At 36.6% G+C, this 21,658-nt stretch overlaps 1 protein-coding gene across 13 annotated transcripts in view; it reads right to left on the bottom strand.

Moving 5' to 3' along the window:
- Positions 1–21,658, bottom strand: part of APC (APC regulator of Wnt signaling pathway) — a 300,467-nt gene that overhangs the window by 93,542 nt on the left and 185,267 nt on the right. Inside the window, exon 1 of one of the 13 annotated variants that reach the window (XM_087861919.1) lies at positions 2,039–2,240. The exons of 11 other annotated variants lie outside the window; for them this stretch is intronic. In XM_087861919.1, coding sequence (XP_087718045.1) covers positions 2,039–2,185 — 147 coding nt within the window. In that variant the 5' untranslated portion in view covers positions 2,186–2,240. Of the gene's footprint in view, positions 1–2,038; positions 2,241–21,658 lie in introns of those variants that run through there. One more of the 13 variants, XM_045777274.2, reaches the window with a different exon arrangement.

The following is a 21,658-nucleotide window of genomic DNA, read 5'->3' on the forward strand; positions in this document are numbered from 1 at the left end:
ACTCAGCACCAAGTAAGATTTTTTTGTCTTACAAATGAATAATTTGTCGATGACTTATATTGCTTTTCAAGTAATTTCTATTATATGCTGTTTTGTACATTATGTAATGAGACATATTATGAAATAGTTTTATAGACCTATGTTCTTTACATCCTTATACAATACATGACCTTGGATAAAGTCACAACATAATAATACTCTTAACATTTAAAATGAAAATAATGCTACACTGAGTTATTTAGATAGTAGAAGAAGATAATCATAAACTCTCAAAGACTATCCTAACTTGAGGTTCAAAGAACTAAATGGTAATAAGCTATTAAACTTCATTTGCAATTTTAATGTGACATCTTTAATTCTAGTTACAGTTTCCATCAGATTTAAAAAAGAGATCTTAAGGACTGTATTCCTGATGTCCATGATCAAACAATTCTTGAAGCAGAAATAACTGTTTAAATACAGAATAAAATTGCCTTATCAGTGGAAATATTATATAGCCTAATTTATTCAAGTTCAATTCCTTATTTTGAAAAAAAATTACTGAAACAAAATTCCAGGTTCTCTGAAGACTTTCTACTATATAAGCACAATTTAAGAGACACTGTCACTGATCCTGGAGGGCTTTACAAAGCCACTGCCATCCTGTTCAGGGAGTAGGGAGGTGTGGCAAACTGGCTACCATAATATGCATAAAGATAAAAGTATTTAAAACCATGTTTAATCTGAAAACATGTTTCTAGACATTTAAGAAAAAAAATAAGTACAATGAAAACACGTATATCTTACGAGTATTTACTAAACAGAAATACATCTAAAAGAAAAACCATGGTGCTTTAATTTAAAATATTTGCTTTTAGAGTTTATTCAACAATATCTAAAAGTAACTAAAGAGTAATATAAAATTACTTAATATAAATCTTAAATATTAAGCCTATGAAAAATCTGTCACTATAATTTTTCATAAAGTAATTCACATTTTAGTGATTTACTCCTGAATAACCTAATTGATGGCATAAAGCTACACTAACAAAGGAAAAGAGCCACACTGCTTCATACATAATTTATTAACATTTCCTATAGGATTTATGTTAAAGCAAAGAATTTTAACATCTCTTTTGTGATGTAGAATCAAAGTGCCCGATACATTTCACTGTCAAAACATTTCAGCCCGGTATTTTTCCTACTTTAAAAAATTAAAATTTTTTTTCTCCCATTCAGGTTGCAATTATACACCATGGCTTCTTGTAAATGGACTTCTACCACCAGCATTGCTGCAAGGTTTCTTATTCCTCTGCAGTTGTCTTTTCAGCCTCACAGAGGGAGAAGAGCACTGCTGCAGTCATCTACAAAAAGCCACTACCATCTCGACTTGTAACTAACAAAGACGCTGGTATTTTTTTGCCACCCTATTCAGAGACAGTTCATTTAGATGTGTTACAAAAGCAGGCACTTTTGGTGATCAAAATTTCCCCAACCAAAACCACCACTCAAGCTCTGCAGTACCTGCCTCCTCCTCTTCCTCCTCTCCCAAGTAGCCCTGTCCACTAGGTTCACATCAGCCATCAGCAGCAGCTTTGTATCCCCTCTTGGCTACCACTGCATATGTCCTTGTGGCCAGGGAGGAAAAAAAGCCTTTCAATGGGCTTGAGCTTTTGCTCCTCGCCATGAATATGCTCCATTCTTTGTTGTCCTCTACCCGTTTCCTTAGATACTGTTATTGCACTCTGTCAACAGGCATTATAAAAACAAAACCTCCTTGTAGCTTCAAAAACAGCTCTTTCTCACCAGACTCCCCTTAAGTCCTACCCTCCCCCCTTCTTCCTCTTCTGTCAAAAACCCTGGATCAGAAGCACAGGAAATCCATCTCCTGTGCTGCAGTAGAGGGGGAGGGGGGAGACGCCCCTGCCTCCTGGCTTGGCATGTGGCAATGGACCCTGTGCCAAGGAAAGGCCACCGGTTTCAGACAGTGCGAGGGAGAATCGCCTCCCCCTCCCCCCCGCCCCACAGCAAGCCGGGCCATCGTAGCTCCAGCACCTACCCCATTTCCGAGCCCAGCAGCACCTCCATTCCGTCTCCAGTGACACCCAGGCGGGCTGCGCCAATACAGCCACATGTCGGTCACGTGTGCCCGCGTCCAGCCAATCGGCGGGTCCCCGACGGGAATGGGGAGCGCCCTGGTCCGCATCCAGCGGATTACACAGCTGCTTCACGCTCGGCTTCCCGACCCGCACTCCGCAATAGGGCACCAAGCCCCGCCCCGCCGCACAGCAGCCGAACCATAGTCGGCATCTAGTGCTGGTGGGTGCGCCCTCACCGTCGGGTCCCCAGGCAACGCACAGAAGCCAAGGAAGCTGACAAGCATAATAGGGTGGGGTGGGGGACGTCCACAGGGCAGAAAGATTAGCGTGAGATGCTGGAGGTAGGTGGGTGAATAATAAATTACATCTCATTTGCTGAGATTTACATGTTTGCAGCACAGAAGAAAAGAATTCTATTAAATGCATTATAACTAATAATTTTACATTACAAGTCACTGATTTGTTAGGTAAATCACTCAAACTATGTTTGAATTAAAAAGTTACCACAAAAGCCATGGTGGCAGCATAGAGTGGCCGAGATCAGAGTGATGGAGTCACACAGTCTACTCTCGCCACTTAGTAGTTGGGTAGACTTTAGTTACTTACAGGCTCAGTGCTTCAATTTCCTCTAGAAGTATGTAGTTAATACAAATGATGCAGTATTCAGAGCAGTCCCTGACACAGGAAGTGCTGTCAGCTACTACTAACCTGAAACTTAAAACTTATTAATGCAAATTCTACATTTCATTTAAATCAAACCAAGTGAAGCTTAAATTACCAATATTTATAAGTAGGAAGGGCAAATTCAAGTTGCCAAGAATTTAAAGTATATTTCAATTTTGGTTTAAATGGGGGGGGGGGGAAGACCAGTGCGTATATGATCTATTTCAAATTTAAAAGGATATTTAATTTCAGGTTTTTAAAGGAAATGTTATTTACTATGATCTTTTCTCAATTTTTTAAATTAATAGCATGAAAAGAACCAAGTTATTAAACAGCATATTTGGAGTAATTCCATTTTATTAAAAATTGTATGAATTAGAAAAGTAATAGACATAGCAAAATGCTCATAGATGTGCACACAACCAGTGCTCAGTGGTCATCCTTGGAAATTGGGATTTTGGAGTCTTCTCTTTTTCCTTTGTGCTTTTGAATAGTTTTTCTTTTTGTCTATCTTATAATCTTACATATAAGATTATAAGATATATCTTATATAGCAAATATCCTCCAAATATTTGTTGAACACATGAGCAAACACTGACCACATATTACTATTAGAAAAATTATATATTAAAAGTTTAAATATATTTAGAAACAATCTCCCTCATATTTGAAAGGAAGGAAACATGAGTCAATTTGACTCTATCTCAAATAGCCCTTTCGTCAGGATGACTTAGTTTTACAAAAGGCTTTCAAGAGTCTTACTGAAAGTGCATGATTCACTGAACAAGACTTAATTATTTATATAGTCACTAACTACTTGTGACAAATTCAGAATATATAATTCCTCATAAGGCCTAAACTTCTGGAAAGAAAAAGTATCCTTCAAAACAAAGAATATACTTTAGAAGCTCCTAAAAATAACTTCTTAGTCGCCTAAGAAACAATTCTATTATTCTTGACTCAGACTATGATTCAAGCTGTTATTTAGTAAAGCAGTTTGTAGCCAAAATATTTGTCTAAATTTTTACTGTTATGTATTGCACAAGTCAATCAGTGATTCAAATGACAAAATTTTAGAGAAAGCTCTGACCATTACATGGCCATTAATCATGATAATTCAAACCTAAAAGTAAGCCAATATAAAAACTTCATATTTTACAATATTGCCAACTGAATTATTCAGTAAGATTTTCTCCTTAAGTATTCCACAAAAGTTTGATTTGAATTTTATTTTAAAGATTTATTTATTTATTTCAGAGAAACAGCATGAGCAGGGGGCAAGGGCAGAGGGAGAGGGAGAAGCAGACTCCCTGCTGAGCAGGGAGCATGATGCAGGCTCAATCCCAGGACCTTGGGATTATGACCTGAGCCAAAGACAGACAACCAAAGACAGACAACCGACTGAACCAGCCAGGCACCCTGGATTTGAATTTTATTTTTAAAATATATTTAGCTATTTTCAAAACAATTAATTAAAAACATATACAATAAAAATGTATTGGGCCAAGTTTGAACACAATGAAGATCATTAAAACATTAATTGGTGTTACCATGATTTTATATATCTCAGAATACAGCTCCTGCCATCCCTATTTAAATAAAAATGTTAGCATTAAGACTACATATATATGTATGCACTAAAAATATTTTCTGATTAAAGTGAAACACTACAGAAATAAATGTATGTTAAGGCTATTGCAAGACAGCGCTGATAAACATGCCTTTGATTTCAAGTTATCTGTTCATTTATGATCAGATTTGACTCTTTTTAGTAAATGTTAGTAAGTAAATGTTATAAATATGAACACATGGGTTCATCTTAAAAAAAGAAAACCTTCTGAACCTTCTACAGCTTAAAAAAATTAATGACTAAATAAATGAATAGAATTCTTAATGTCTTAAATCTTGCATTCCATTTTAACATAGACACGTTTGGCCTAATTTTAAGACTTGTGATTTCAAAAACTGACAAGAATATGGGCAACATTATTAACTAGTATAAAAGGAGTTCAAATTAGTGTTCCTTTCTGTTATCTTAATCGACTCTTGTGTTTTGTCAATATTTAACTCTTTCCCTTTACTGGAGACCTCAGATATAGTGAAATAGAACAGATTTATGCCAATGCAGATATCAACAAAAGTTTTTTTCTTTAAAAATAATAATAATAATAATATATAATACAACTATAATTATATATTGAAAAAGCACATGCCAGTGTAAATCTAAGTTCTCCAGGTATAAGCCATCAGATAAAGCTCAGATTCATTTAGAAACCTCAGGTCTTTAGATTTACAGTAAGACAAAATAGTGTAAGAAGAGAATAAAATGAGACTGATTTCAAAGGCCAAATTGGTTATGAAGACCGGTTCTCCCATCTTTTCTTTATTTTTCACAGGACATGGAAAGGAGATGAATTGTTACAGTGGCAATGGGATTTTTAGTGATGTAGAAACTAAGTGGGAGATAAAATCATAGTCTTCTACTTACCTGTATATTCTATGTTACCTCAAGAGGCAAAAATTTCTGAAAATAAATGTTCCTAGCACCAATATTTAAAGCTTAAGTAGTTTTTCTCCCTCCAATCTTTCTCCTAATTGGCAAATACCAAAACAGTTTTTTACACCCCTACTCAAAAAACATTTCATGGCTTTCCACTGCCAACAGTGGTATTGAGACAGCTTGGAGTTTAATCACGGAGTGCCCTGAATAGCAAATTAATTAATTAGTCTTCCTACACTAAAAGGCTTCCTACTTGTAAGTTTCTCATGGCTGCCATAACAAATTACCACGAAGTCCATGGCTTAAAACAACAAAATGTGTTACCTCACACTTTCGCAGTTCAGAAGTCTAAGCTAAAATCAAGGTATCTACAGCTGCCCTCCTTTTTGGAGGCCCTAAGGCAGAATGTTTTGTCCTTTCCAGCTTCCAGAGACCAAATACATTCCTTTGGTTCAAGGCCTCCTTCCTCCCTCTCCAAAGCCAGTAACAGTGGATGAGTCCTCAATTTGTAGCACTCTGACCTTGCTGCTTCTGTCATCTCTTTCTTTGGCTCTCATTCTACTTCCCTCTTACACTTTTAAAGACTCATGTCAAGGACTCTTACACTGGTCCACCTCAACAATCCCAGATAATCTCCCTATTTTCAGGTTACCTGATTAGTGACTTTATTCCATCTGCAACCTCAATTCCCCTTTGTTACATAATCTAACATATTTACAGGTTCTGGGGATTAAGAGGTGGACATCTCTGGGGAGCCATTATTCTGCCTACCACACTATAGCTGAATCTTTATTTCAGAACTTGCATCCCAATAATAGTCCAATCAAACTAAATACTTAGCCATTTCTGTAACTAACCTTAAACACAGGACTTCTGCCTTTACTCTAATGTGATATAGTAGAAGGTTCCAGCATATAAAGACTGAAGACTAAGGCTCAAAGTTCTGAATCTTTCATTTTGTAGCTCTGTGACTTTGAATAAGTCACCTAGCTAATTCTAAAATTTGGCTACTTTTTCATCTGTAAAATGAGAACAATTGTTTGGATTATTATATAGAGCTGTTTAAGATCAAATGTATAATTCTGAACAAATTTTATAAACTATAATGTACTTTTCTTAAAGTAAATGATTACTAAATATTCTATTGGTCCAAATCAAGGCTCAGCTTAAATACACATTTCCATGAAGTAATCTACCATCTCATCTAGAATCAATTCACCCTCCTGTTTGCTCCATTGATACTATCTCTTTTGTGGCACAAACACATTTTGTACCTTTGTGTGCACATCTCCTCTCCCATTCCTGACTATAACAATCTTAAGGGAAGAGTCACACTTGATTTTATCTTGTATGTCTCATGGTGTGTACCACAATATTTTGTGCATTACAGGCATTACAGGTATTCATTAAATATGAGTATAAGGAATGATTTAAAATTAATCTCCAAAGGGCATCAATGCAGACATTCTCATGGAATAAAAGTAGAGCAAATGCTGAATAATGAACACTATTGCAAAATATAACTTTCTACAGAGGAAACAGAATACTTTAAATAAAAAACCCTGGGCCCTGCAGGTAGAAAAAAGTGTGATGCACCTTTGGGACTAAGTTTCCAAGGTTAGGTGGCTGCACAGTAAAATCACTTTAGGAGCTTGAAGAATTTAAAACACCATTAAATCAGAATCTCTCAAAATGAGGCCCAGGCATTCGTATGTGCTACCAGGACTGAGAAGTAGTAAGCACTACTTTAGCTTTTGCTGGAGGGGAGAGAGGCCATTTTTGAAATGCCTTTTAATTTAGAGTGCTATACAGCCTGAGCCATCTGCTTACAGGAGAAAAAAGTTCCTATTAGGTGAAATTTAAATTAAAATAACATTGTGGGTCAGTGAGGATATATGAAAATACGCAGTAGTTTCAAAGGTCCTTAAAATGTTACATGCTTATACTGAAGTCAGTTCAAAGAAATTATCCTATATATAATTAGATACATGCATGAAGAGTTATATTCAAAGACACTCAGTACTATTTACACTATTGAAATGTTAGAAACAACCTCAATGATTGATAACAACCTGGTTAATTATACTTGTGGTCCATTTAAAGAGGATTAAAATTATGTCAGATATACAATTGCATAAAAAACATAAAATACTTTGGAATAAATTTAACCGAACGATGAAAGATCTGTACACTGAAAACTATAAGACACTGATGAAAGAAATTAAAGAAAACACAAATAAATGCAAAGACATTCCATGATTATAGACTGGAAGAATACTGTTAAAATGTCTATACTACCCAAAGCAATCTACAGATTTAATGCAATCCCCATCAAAATTCCAACAGCATTTTACACAGAAATAGAACAATCCTAATATTTGTATGAAACCAAAAAAGGCCCTGAATAGCCAAAGTGATCTTAAGAACAAAGCTGAAGGCACCACACTTCCATATTTCAAACTATCTCACAAAGCTATAGGAATCAGAACAGTATGGTATTGGCATAAAAACAGACACATAGGGACGCCTGGCTGGCTCAGTCAGTACACTATGAGACTCTTCATCTTGGGACAGTGAGTTTGAGTCCCATATCGGGTGTAGAGATTACTTAAAAAAAATTAAAACAAAAATGTAAAAGATGATCCTGGGTAGGCCCAACATAATCAAATCAGTCTTCAAAAGCTTCAAAGCAATTAGTAACTTCCAATAAAATTCAAATAAGTTTCAAATTCCTTACCTTGGTTTATAAAATTGCATAACCTATCTCCTGCTTCCATTCCCATTCTTCTCCCCTACCTCACTCTCTCGCTGCTCTGTCTTATGCTTTTGTACTGCCTTTCCTTCAGCCTCAAGAACTCTGCTCCCAAATCTTCAAATGACTGCTCCAACATATTACTCAGATCTTGGCATAAATGTTACATCTTCAAAGAGACCTTCCATGATTACCTTTTCAACATTGGTACTGACCTTAAACTTTCTGCCACAGCATGCTGTTTTGTCCACAAATCATTTAAGATCTGAAAGGCTCTATCCATGTATCTACGTATTTATTCTTCTGTATCTCTCACCGCTTGCCAAACTGGACTATAAATTCCATGAGAAGAGGAACCTAGATTCTTGTGCACTGCTGTTTCCTTCACACCTAGAACAGTACTTGGTACACAGCACACATTCAATACACACTGTTGAACATATGAAAGCAGATGATATAAAGATGAGACACCAATTTAGAATCAGGTAGGCGACCTAAAACATTCACAACAAAAGTTTTAATACAAGGCAAGCGCATCGAAGGGTGAGAGATTAGATGATTTCTGGCTAGGTGATCAAGAAAGATCTCAGGGGCGCCTGGGTGGCACAGCAGTTAAGCGTCTGCCTTCGGCTCAGGGCGTGATCCCAGTGTTCTGGGATCGAGCCCCACATCAGGCTCCTCCGCTATGAGCCTGCTTCTCCCTCTCCCACTCCCCCTGCTTGTGTTCCCTCTCTCGCTGGCTGTCTCTCTCTCTGTTGAATGAATAAATAAAAATCTTTAAAAAAAAAAAAAAAAGAAAGAAAGATTTCAGACAGAAAATAGCAACAGAACTAGCTTTGAAAGGCATTTAGGAATTTTTCAGGGCAAAGATTTTGATTTTGTCTGTTAGGTTAAAAATTTAAGACTTTACCTTATGGGCAATTAAAAATATAGGTGTTTCAAATAAATTAGGACATATGATTAGAGGCAAAAGCCACAAAAATTAAGAAGACTACTTTCTAGTTCTTACTCGAGGATAATCAGAAATTTTATGTGTATTACTACCAATATACAGTTAAATTTAATGACCAAAGACTTTTTCAATTGGAAAATATAATGGCGGGGAAAAACACTAAATTTTATACTCTACAAGAAATTTAATTTTGCTTATTTCTGGTGTTATTTTAGCAATTTTGATAACACTGTTATTTATTAATTTTATGTTTTTAACAAAACAACAACAAAACCCCGCAACATCATCTTTGGCAACCATTTTATCCAACTCATATTCAAATATTTGCATGTAAGAGGGGGATATTTTGTTTCCTAAATTTTTTTTTTTTTAAGATTTATCTATTATTTTAGATAGAGACAGCATGTGTGGGGCTGGGGGGAGGGGAAGGACAGAAGGAGAGAGAATCCCAAGCAGACTCCTCACCCAATGTACAGCCCAACATGCGGCTCAATCCCACAACCCCGAGATCACGACCTGAGCTGAAACCAAGAGTCAGATGCTCAACCGACAGAGATACCCAGGTGCTCCCTGTTTTCTAAATTCTTTTTTTTTTAAAAAGATTTTATTTATTTATTTGACAGAGAGAAAGAGCAAGCCAGCGAGAGAGGAAACACAAGCAAGGGGAGTGGGAGAGGAAGAAGCAGGCTCCCAGCAAAGCAGGGAGCCCGATGCAGGGCTCGATCCCAGGACCCTGGGATCATGCCCTGAGCGGAAGGCAGACGCTTAATGACCGAGCCACACAGGCGCCCCTCCCTGTTTTCTAAAATCTTAACATGACCTAATCAGGTAAAGTTCCAGGTTTAGGGCATCCAGTGTTTTAAACTATCTGTCCAGGAAAAAAATTCTGATCAATTTTTTTAAAACTAATTGTTTAAAACAGGACTTTATGGTTTCCCTTTAAAAAAAAAAAAAAAAAAAAGATGTCTTGTTTAATGTTGTTAACTTGGATCTTTACCAAAAACCAAAAACAACTGTAAGATTGCTCCCCAAAATACAACTTACAATACAAACTTATAAACCCTATTCATAAAAGTAACATTTTTACACTAAGAGCTCAGGGACTTCAGTTACCAAAACAGCACCAAATGTTTATGGCTATCCCTGTGAATTCAAGAAAAAGCAGCACACAGAATGAGTTTTTTAAAATAGTGTTTCTCATGGGGTGCCTTGCAGGCTCACTCAGTGAAAGCATGCAACTCTTGATCTCTGTGTCATGAATTCAAGCCCCTCCTCCCCCCATTGGATGCAGAGATTACTTAAAAATAAAATCTTCAGGGGCACCTGAATGGTTCAATTGGTAAGCATTAGACTCTCATGATCTCAAGGCTGTGAGACTTAGCCCTGCAGCAGGCTTTGTGCTCAGCGGGGAGTCTGCTTGAGATTCTCTCCCTGCTCCAATCTTGGGGCACCTGGGTGGCTCAGTCAGTTAAGCGTCTGCCTTTGGCTCAGGTCATGATCCCAGGGTCCTGGGATAAAGTGCTGCATCCAGCTCTCTGCTCAGTGGTGAGTCTGATTCTCTCTCTCCCTCTCCTGTAATCTCTTGCTTTCAAATGAATAAAAATCTTTAAAAAAATAAAATCTTTAAAATAAATAAAACAGACTTTCTCCAAGTAAAACACAATTAAAATTAATATCACTTTAACATTTAAATCATAAAATACCTAGATTACTTAATGGATCATTTATCAATTTGTAACATACACATTGGCCCCTGAAATACCTCAGAATCAATAAGGAAAAACCCAATTTTTACTGATGTTAAAAACAAAATTTGGTGTACACAGAAGCATAAATTACAGTCTAATAATGGCACTTACTTTATTTATTACAACCTTAAACCAAATCCTTGAGTCAAGATTTTTATTCTTATAGCAGTATCTCCAAATCCTTACCAATTGCATTTGGTATTGCCTAGTTCTAAACCATTTGCTTCCTTTTTGAAAATATTCCCTTCCTCTTGCTTTACGCTAAATTTTAAACATGTAAGCCAAAGTACAGACTATAAAATCATTTCACTTCTGCATACCTGATAAATATTTGCTATTATAGTATAAATAATCCAAACATAAGTAAAATGAAAAAAAAGTCTACCAGGAACTACTGGACTGTGTCAGTCAAGTCAGAAGCCTCTGGTCACCTGAACTATCCCCAACAGTACCTAACATACAGATTCATTTTAAGATTTAGGATAATGAATCACCTAATAAAAGTGAACTCACAATAAATACTTAATGTTATGTTTTAAGAGGGAAGAGAGAAAGGAAAACCAAGGCAAATGAATAAATGTAATTCCCTCCTTCAATATAATGCTTTTAAAATTAGGACTTCACATTTACATTGTAAGTCTTTTTAAACTTTCTTTGCCAAGTCCTCCAAGATTGGGTAGAATTACTTAAAGCGTCACATACCTTTTATGGACGCAAAAAGTAAGATTTCTTAAGAATTGGACCAAATTTCATTTCACATTCTACTACCTTTCTCAGAAGACACCAGCATTAATCAATAAGCATCTTGTGTTTCCAAGAAGTCGCCTTTGAGTAGTCACCCTCTCTCCTACATAACCAATTTCTCCTCTTCTACTTGATCATTCTCATGAACACACAAACATGCTCTAATATCACTCATCTTTACAAACTGATCTCTTGGCCTTAGCCCACCACACATATACTAGATATGACCCCTACTCTGTTCTACTCAGAGCAAAACTTCTTGATCTAGTGACCTTCATTTCCTGTCTCTATTTTTTCACCTCTAATCACTTTTTAACCCTCCCTAATCTTAAACAATTTCCTGCTCAATTGCGAAGGTCACCAATGACCACCATGTAGCCAAATTCCACTGTTAGTACAACAATCTCTTAGTAACATGACACAAACTTGATCTCTCTTTTCTACCTGAAATAATGTTTCCTCTGGGCCTGTATGACATTCTCCTGTTTTTCCTCTACCTCTAATTTCCTTTAATGGTTCTGCTTTTCACTAGTCTCTACAAGATGGAGTGCCTCAGCAAATATTTTAGAACTACTTTCCCTCTTTGCTGCTTTCTCACCTAACCCCAAGGTTTTAACCGACATCCACATGAAGCTAACCCTCAAATTTATATCCCCACCCTAACCCTCTCCTCGGAATATCCAACCATCCCATATATCATTTGGATGTCTGAGACATTTATTTTTTATTTTTTAAAAGAATTTATTTATTTATGAAAGAGAGCATGTGCGTGTGCTCACAAGCAACGGGGAGGGACAGAGCAGAGGGAGAAGCAGATTTTCCACTGAGCAGGGAGCACGGGCTTGATCCCAGGACCCTGGGATCAGGACCTGAGCTGAAGGCAGATGCTTAACCAACTGAGCCACCCAGGTGCCCATCTAAGACATTTAGACGAAACAGACACTTGATCCACAAATCTCCCTGATCCCCGCCGCCCCCACCCCTGGCCACCATGCCACACTTAAATCTTCAAATTCTCACTCCTCTAACATTACACATGGGCAATTTTTTTTCTTTTTTATCTTACAGCAGCAGCCTTACTCTTCCATACCATCCCAGTGGTATAAATAACCCAACACCTTAAATTTCTGCAGATTATAGTCAGAATTTATTATTTTGTGCGTGAAAGATACGCTATATCCACTCCAATTTCTGGATGACACCTGGATTCAAAGGCTAGATTAAAGTAATAACATTTATAGACGATGTAGCAAAAATTTCAGCCATGTGTTAAAGCTAAAGGATATATTCTACAGTTTCTAAGAGGAAGCTAGTATTAGTATCTTTAGATAGTCCCAGGTTACGTGATTTTTCTTCTCATCAAACATCAAACATAATAAAAAATAAATCACTGCAAAAAGCTTGGCAATCAAACACGCATTTTCCTGAGCAGCACATAAATAATAGAAAGGGGTACGGCATCCTGAAAGCCTTAGGCTCTTTTGCATAAATTCACCTTGAGATTATCACAAACATCAAATGTAAGAGTGCTGATCCAATCCTCATTTAAATGGGGGTGAGGTGCTATGGTTGGGAGGTACTTCCATCACATTCCAAAATTATTCCCAATAATCTTTAAAATGCTGGTCTTCAAGCCTTCACTGTCCCATGCTTACTATATTCGACCTGTAGATCAATAAGATACTGTAGAAGAGACTTCTGAGGCTAGGTCACAAAAGACACTGTAGCTTCCACCTTGATCTCCTGGAAGCCAGCCACCATGTTATGAGGGTACTCAGGTAACCCTATGCGAAGGCCAATCTGGGGCCCAAAGCAGCACCAACTTGCCAGCCAAATGAGCGAGTGACCTTGGAAGCAGATCCTCTAGCCCCAGTAAAGTCAACAAATGTTGCTCTTGTAGACAGGGAATAACCAGAATATACAGATTCTCTCACCTTACTGTAATCCACAAGGGAAATTCCTAACAACAACCTTTTTGTGTGGTTAGCGAATGAACTACTCTAGTCAGATTTTCCCAAATTAACTTTTAATCATGGGACCACTTTTCTTAAACTCCAAACCAGCAGGATTTTCACACTGAAGTATTAGATAATCAGATTTAAATAGAAAGTTGTTTATCCTCTTGCAGTATCTGCTTTATACCTTTTAAAGTAAAAAACTCTTCTGAAGCTCAAACAAGTTATCATTATGATTTAAAATTCTTAAGTGTATTATGTTCCAGAATGCTAATTTTTGATGAAAACACAAATCACTCTACCATATTAGCATATATATTTGCCTTCTTAAAGAATACCCACAGATAGTGTTTGTGAAATTTTGGGTTTCTATGGACTAGTTTGAAAGACTAAACAAAAAATGGTAATGGTGTTTGCCTCTGCAGAGAGGATGCAGGTGGCTGAAGGACAGGGCTAGATTTATTTGCATTTCATACATACTCTCTTGTACTTTTTGATATGTGTGCTACATGCATGTAAAATCTGCTCAAAGATAATACTGCTCGAAGATAATAAAGTCTCTTTTCCTGACGAAGCTATATTTTTTGTTTAAAATGAGAGACACCCGAAACAACTTTAGTGCTCATTCAAAACCATGCTCATTACTTTTTTTTAAGTCTGCTAAGTAAGTCATTATCTTGGTATCTTAATAGTGCCTACATTTAAGTTTGAAGCCAAGAAGCAAGTTACGTTTTTACAACTCTGGAAACAACCAAAATGATATGACAAGAAACAATCTGGCTTTGACAACATAAAAACAGAGTATGATTTTTTTAAAATTTCACATGTAGAACAGCTTTAGAAAAGTTACCTGAGACGGCTGCTCCTTATACCACTTCAGAAAAATATTTGGAATAAAAACATAGTTAAAACATAGCATGCCCTCATTTTGTAGACATGTAAGTTAAATCACAAGAAGGTTAAGTGATTTGTCCTGATCTAGCTAAAGACAATGCCAAATATTTGACTCCAGGTTTCATTCTCCACTGAACCAAAGTCAATTATTTCTTTTTTTTTTTTTTAAGATTTTATTTATTTATTTGACAGAGAGAGAAACAGCCAGCAAGAGGGAACACAAGCAGGGGGAGTGGGAGAGGAAGAAGCAAGCTCCCAGCGGAGGAGCCTGATGTGGGGCTCAATGCCAGGACCCCGGGATCACACCCCAAGCCAAAGGCAGACGCTCAATGACTGAGCCACCCAGGCGCCCCCAAAGTCAATTATTTCTGATTTAGAAATCTAAATATATTTATCTTTAACAGAGAAAAGTCTTCTATACCACTAGTTGGTCCTTAGTTGACTTTGGGGGCGCCTGGGTGGCTCAGTCGTTGAGCGTCTGCCTTTGGCTTGGGGTGTGATCCCAGAGTCCTGGCATTGAGCCCCACATCAGGCTCCTCCACTGGGAGCCTACTTCTTCCTCTCCCACTCCCCCTGCTTGTGTTCCCTCTCTTGCTGGCTGTCTTTAACAGAGAAAAGTCTTCTACACCACTGGTTGGTACTTAATTTCAATAAAAAATGGACAAATATAATGAGGATATATGTACTAAGTAAAAATCATGTAAAAACCCTAATTAAATGATGAACACAGGTAACACAAGTAATAAAACCAGAAGCCTCCACTACTAGGTTTACAGAGGGCCTTCAGCAACTTCATTAACAAGCAATAAAAGACAAATGAAAGATTTTAATTTGCAGCTCAGTAACAGTGAGATACATTAGGAACAGAATTACCCCCTCCCCATACAATAATCTGCTTTTTTGGGGACATAAAAAGCAGTATACCAAACACTGGTCACAGAAACTGAGAACTCCTTTTTTTCTCCCCGTTCAATTACTCTTTTCGGTTCCTTACATTTAATATTTTGGCAAGAAAATGGTCATGGTTTAAATCTGGTCTTCACGGTTCTAATAATAATATTTAATTAGCAGGCGGTTATCTGAATTGAGATACAAAACTTTTGTCAAAGACCTAATTCTACACTAAATCAAAAATCTCATTAGTACAATATAAACTAATATAAAATTATAGCAGTGGTAACTCATCATAAAATATCATTAAGTTGTGGGGGAGAAATCCTACCAATATGTACTTCCAAAAGACAGCACATAAATTCTCTATGAAAGTGAAGCAATAACTGGATTTTAAAGCTGGCATAATACATTATATTGGTATAACAGAACTGATTTTTCTCAATTTTTTCTGAGTAAGCATTAACTTTCTGCAAAAATTCGTAACTTGTTTCAACTTAGGCCACTCTGTAATTCATTAGAATATATGTGATATGAGTGAATGTTCAACCAAATGAGCACAATTAAAAAAGATTTGTAGGTTTTGTCTGGTGTGACATTTTTTTCCATGTTCTTTTTTTTTTTTTTTTTTTTTAAGATTTTATTTATTTATTTGACAGAGATAGAGACAGCCAGTGAGAGAGGGAACACAGGCAGGGGGAGTGGGAGAGGAAGAAGCAGGCTCATAGCGGAGGAGCCTGATGTGGGGCTCGATCCCACAACGCCGGGATCACGCCCTGAGCCGAAGGCAGACGCTTAACCGCTGTGCCACCCAGGCGCCTCCCAAGTTTATGTTCTTAACTGATAGCTAGTATCATCTTTCAGTGATGTTAATGTGTAAACTGATGTTGGAGAAAACAGAGGAAGAACTCTTGTGTTAGAATTAAGAAGTTATAAAAGAAATGCTATTGAAATATTAGAAAAGATATCAGTCTCTGAAATGAAACTGTAACAAAGAAAAAGACAGGAAATGAAAGACTAGGGGCACCTGGCTGGCTCAGTCATTAAGCGTCTGCCTTCGGCTCAGGGCATGATCTGAGGCTCCTGGGATGGAGCCCCACATCAGGCTCCGTGCTCTGCTGGGAGCCTGCTCTTCCTCTCCCACTCCCACTCCCCCTGTCTGTGTTCCCTCTCTCGCTGGCTGTCTCTTTCTCTCTGTCAAATAAATAAATAAAATCTTAAAAAAAAAAAAAAAAAAAAGAAATGAAAGACCAGAATAAGAAGAGTAGAATGTCACAGGCCTAACTAAATAGAGGTATTAAAATCCAACTCTAGGGCAGGAACAGAGGGCACATGAAAGACTCGCGGCCTAGAGTCTCTTCCAGTTCTAAAATTCTCTGTCACTTCATTCTTCAGTTCACTGAAGTAACTAAGCAAATCGAAAACAAGGAAGCTGTTTAAATCTGACATAGTTGGGAAATGAAGGGAACTCTAAGTAACAAGAAACTTGGTATTTTCTTTTGGCAGAGAGGAAAAAAGAATCAAGTAACAAATATGAGAATTCTAGGTCTCCTTAAAAGAGAACTGCTTTTGTATTTTGTTGATGCATCAATGTAATCACAAAGTGACACACGGCATTTCACGGGAAGACCTGTGATTAATATCAGGTTAAACGTCTTTAAAATAAAAATGTATTGCTATGTTATACAAAATTTTCAACACAGAAACACATTCTCTAACCACAGAATGTCAATTTATGACTACAGTTTAGTTTGCCTAGTAAGATTTCTAACCTGTGTGTTTAATCTATTTAATTGATTCAATTTCTGATATCAAACGCAAATTATACATACAATACTTTAAAAAGATGTGGGTTCAAAGGTTCAAAAATCACATTTGGTCCCTGAGATATACCAAAAAATATTTAGGAAAATAAAAATAGAAATCACAACATCCAAATGGCATAAAGAAAGCTGTCACAATTACTGGAAATGAACCCCACCTCCAACAAAAATACTAAAGGACAAATGTTTGCAGTCCTTCCTCAGCTCAGTGCATTCTCCTTCCCTCTTCACATATTTCACTTCAAAAAATGTTCACATTTTATCTCTTTGCTCACAGAAAGGACATTCCTATCCCAATGTACTATCCTTGTTACACGTATTTCTGACTTCTCCAGTCAAAGAAAATATCCCTGCCTCCTTCCCTTGGGGGCTTTGCAAAGTAATAGAATAATGTGATAAACAATGCTAAAGTATTAAAAGGCAACCATACTTTAATGTTTACCTTTCCCAGATATCTCATTTGTAACATAAAGGGGGCCTGAACACAAAAAAATGACTACTGTAGAAATGTCAAGTCCTCCTTGAACAAGTTAGTCAAAGAAATATTTGGACTTCTGATTGTAGAAATAGCAGACTATGCAATTCAAACAGCTGTCCTTTGAAGTCAATTTAAAAACTAGACAAAATATTAAAATATCCAACATAGTGAGGAATGAATAACCAGCTCAAATGTACAAGATGAAACCCAGAAAGGTGAGATCAGCTTTTGTCTTCCATGGGTTTGTCAACAAAGACGTATTTAAGAGTCTGAACTCTGATTTGTTGCCTGACTTTCAGGACTGGGGAACAAAGGTCAGAATCTGGGACCCACCAATGGTAGAGACTGTGATAAAAACACCATTGACTTTGGGCTTGGACTCCACAGGGATTCATCCTAAGACAAGTAAGAAGGAACCAGAAGGTGGGCCAGAAAACTTTAAAGATTTGAAACTGAATTAAGATGGTCTCACACTCCAAGGCAGTTGGTAATAGCAAATGAAAATCTTCTCTAGAGAAAAATTAACTTCATCTTATACATCAAATTATTTCTGCAACAGACAACAGAATAAGACCCACAGAGAGTTGACATGTTGGATTACAAGACACAGACTGAAAAATACTACATTTAAGGGGATAAAAATCAAGCTTAACTATTTTTGCATGGAACTGAAAACTATACAAAGGGACATGGTAGGTATGAAAAAGAACCAAATAAAAATTCTAGTAACTAGTAAAAGGGGGGGGGGGGGAAACGGTTGTAACTTCCACATAGTAAGAGAAAAAAAATCTGAAATGAAAAAATAGTCAATTTGTCTAAATGGCAAGAAAGTGGAGAAAAGAGAACTAACAGGGCAAATGTAAAGTACACAGTAAGATATAGAGAGTTAAATCCAACCATATCACACAAGGGACACACCAAAAACAATGCGAAAAGGTTGGAGGTAAAAGAACAGAAAAAGATATACCACACAAACAATGAAAGGTGCTGGTATTACAGCAATCTTGGACAAACTAAACTTTAATGCAAAAAAAAAAAAAATGCTATCCAAAAAAAAGAGGAACACTTCATAATAGTAAGTCACTAAGAAGATGTAACTACTATGCATTTCCATGCATCTACTAGCACATCTACGAGCCTCAAATACATAAAACAAAAACTGAGAGAGCTACAAGACGATATAATCAAATCCACAATCATAATGGGATATTTTAATATACCCTTCTTTATAATTGATACAAGCAAAAAAAAAAAAAAAGATCACTAATGATGCTAAAGATATGAAATACAACAAACATGACCTAATGAAAACATTTGGAACACTGCACTCAACTGCAGAGGAAAAAAAAGACAATATACTGGGCCACAATGCAGATCTCAAGTTTTAAAGGTGTGAAATCACAGACCATTGAATCAGAGTGTATTCTCTAATTATCTTGTACAGTTGTTAGAAATCAAAACAAATTAAAAAATAACTAGAATATCTCCATGTATTTAGAAATTAATATAATACTTCCAACTAATCCAAAAGCCGAAGTCTTCTTTTTTTTTTTTTTTTTTTTTTTTTTTTTTTTTAAAGATTTTATTTATTTATGTGACAGAGAGACAGCCAGCGAGAGAGGGAACACAGCAGGGGGAGTGGGAGAGGAAGAAGCAGGCTCATAGCGGAAGAGCCTGATGTGGGACTCGATCCCGGATCGCCAGGATCACGCCCTGAGCCGAAGGCAGACGCCTTAACGACTGCGCTACCCAGGCGCCCCCAAAAGCCGAAGTCTTCTATCAATAAAAATTAGAAAACATTTTAAATGAATTATAAAAATACTACATATATCATAATTTGACTAATACAGCTAGCTAAAACAGTGCTTAGAAGGAAATGCTTAGCCTTAAATACATGTAATTAAAAGGAAGAAACGCTGAAAAGTAGTGAACTACAAGAAATTAACAAAAGAACTACAAAAAATTTACCTTCAAAAAATAGAAGGAAGGAAAGAAAGCAGAAATCGGTGCACTAGAACACAAACATGTAATAAAAAGGATCAGCAAGATTTAAAACTTAGTTTTTTTGAAAGACTACTAAATCTCTGGTGAGACTGATAAAGGAGAAAGGGAAATAAGAAAAAGGGAAATATCAGACGTAAGAAGGGAATTCTTTCCTAAAGCCAATAATATATAATTTTGTGAAGGTAAATTAAAAAGTGTGGATGAAAAAGACAGCCTCTTAGGGGAAAAATTACCAAAATACTTAACAAACAGAAAACCTGAATAGGCTTAGAAAGGAGAAATCCCATTAACTAAAAACCTTTCCAAAAAGAAAATTCTCAGGACAGTTTCTCTGACAGACTGTAGCAAAAATCTGAGAAATAAAAATTCGAATCATACAAACTTTCCCAAAACAGAAAATAAGGGTCAGTTCACCTTATGAGGCTAGCATAACACTGATTTCAAATCTTGACAAGAACAATATAGACCATCTCATTTATGAACACTGACGTAAAACAAACTCTCAGGCAAAATATTAATAAATTGAACCCAGGTATAATTTAAAAAGATAATACAGTAAAACCAAATTAGGTGTATCCCAGGAATCAGGTTAGGTTTAACAGGTAAATAAAATTCAATATATTAACGCACTAATAGAAAATTCTTATGGCAATGAAAAGTTGAAAAGCAAGGAAGGCAGGCAGGCAAGCATTAAATTCAAACAGAATAAAACACAAAATTGTTAGTAAATGAGATACAGCAGGGAGCTTTTTTTTTAAGTTTTTATTTTAATCACCTGGTGCTCATTATGACAAGTGCATTCCTTAAACCCCATCATTTATTTCACCCATTTCCCACCCCCCCCTCTGGTAACCATCAGTTTGTTCTGTATAATTAAGAGTCTGTTTCTTGATTTGTCTTTTTTTTTTCCCTTTGGTCATTTGTTTTGTTTCTTAAATTCCACACGAGTGAAATAATATAGTACATGTCTTTCTCAGACTTATTTTGCTTAGCATTATACTCTCTAGCTCCATCCATGTCACTGCAGATGGCAGGATTTCACTCTTTTTGATGGCTGAATAATATTTCACTGTATATATACACCACTACTTTAACCATTCATTCATCAATAGATGGATACTCGGGCTGCTTCCATGTCTTGGCTATTGTAAATAATGCTGCAATAAACACAGGGGTGCATGCATCCCTCTGAATTGGTGTTTTTTATATTCTTTGGGTAAATACCCAGTAGTATGATTGCTGGATTGTAGGGTAGTTCTATTTTTAACTTTTTGAGGAAACTCCATACTGTTTTCCAGTGACTGCATGAGTCTGCATTCCCACCAACAGTGCACAAGGGTTCCTTTTGCTCCACATCCTCACCAACACCTGTCGTTTCTTGTGTTCTTGAGTTTAGCCATTCTGACAGGTGTGAAGTGATACCTCACTGTGGTTTTGATTTGCATTTACCTGACGCTAAGTGATGATGAGCATCTTTTCAACTGTCTGTTGCTTATTTGTATGTCTTCTTTGGAGAAATGTCTGTTCATGTCTTTTACCCATTTTTTCCATGGTCTTATTTGGTTTTTGGGTGTTGAGTTGTGCAAGTTCTTTATATATTTCAGATACTAACCCTCTATCGGACATGTCATTTGCAAATATATTCTCCCATTCGGTAGGCTGCTTTTAGTTTAGTTGACTGTTTCCTTCTCTGCGCAGAAGCTTTTTATTTTGATGTAGTCCCAATAGCTTATTTTTGCTTTTGTTTCCCTTGCCTCAGGGGACCTATCTAGAAAAAAATGTTGCTGCAGCCAATGTCAGAGAAATTACTGCCTGTGCTCTCTTCTAGGACTTTTATGGTTTCAGGTCTCATACTTACGTCTTTGGTCCATTTTGAATTTAGCTTTGTGTGTGGTTTAAGACAGTTGTCCAGTTTCATTCTTTTACATGTTGCTGTCCAGTTTGCCCAACACCATTTGTTGTAGAGACTGTCTTTTTCCCATTGCATAGTCTTTCCTGCTTTGTCGAATATTAATTGACCACATAATTGTGAGTTTATTTCTGAATTTTCTACTCTGTTCCATAAATCTGTATGTCTATTTTTGTGCCAATATCATACTATTTTGATTACTATAGCTTTGTAATATAACTTGATGTCTGGAATTGTGATGCCTCCAGTATTGCTTTTATTTTTCAA

The sequence above is a fragment of the Ursus americanus genome, chromosome 5, assembly GCF_024610735.1.
Source record: "Ursus americanus isolate L20-20 chromosome 5, mUrsAme1.1.p, whole genome shotgun sequence".
In the NCBI taxonomy this organism is placed as follows: Eukaryota; Metazoa; Chordata; class Mammalia; order Carnivora; family Ursidae; genus Ursus; species Ursus americanus.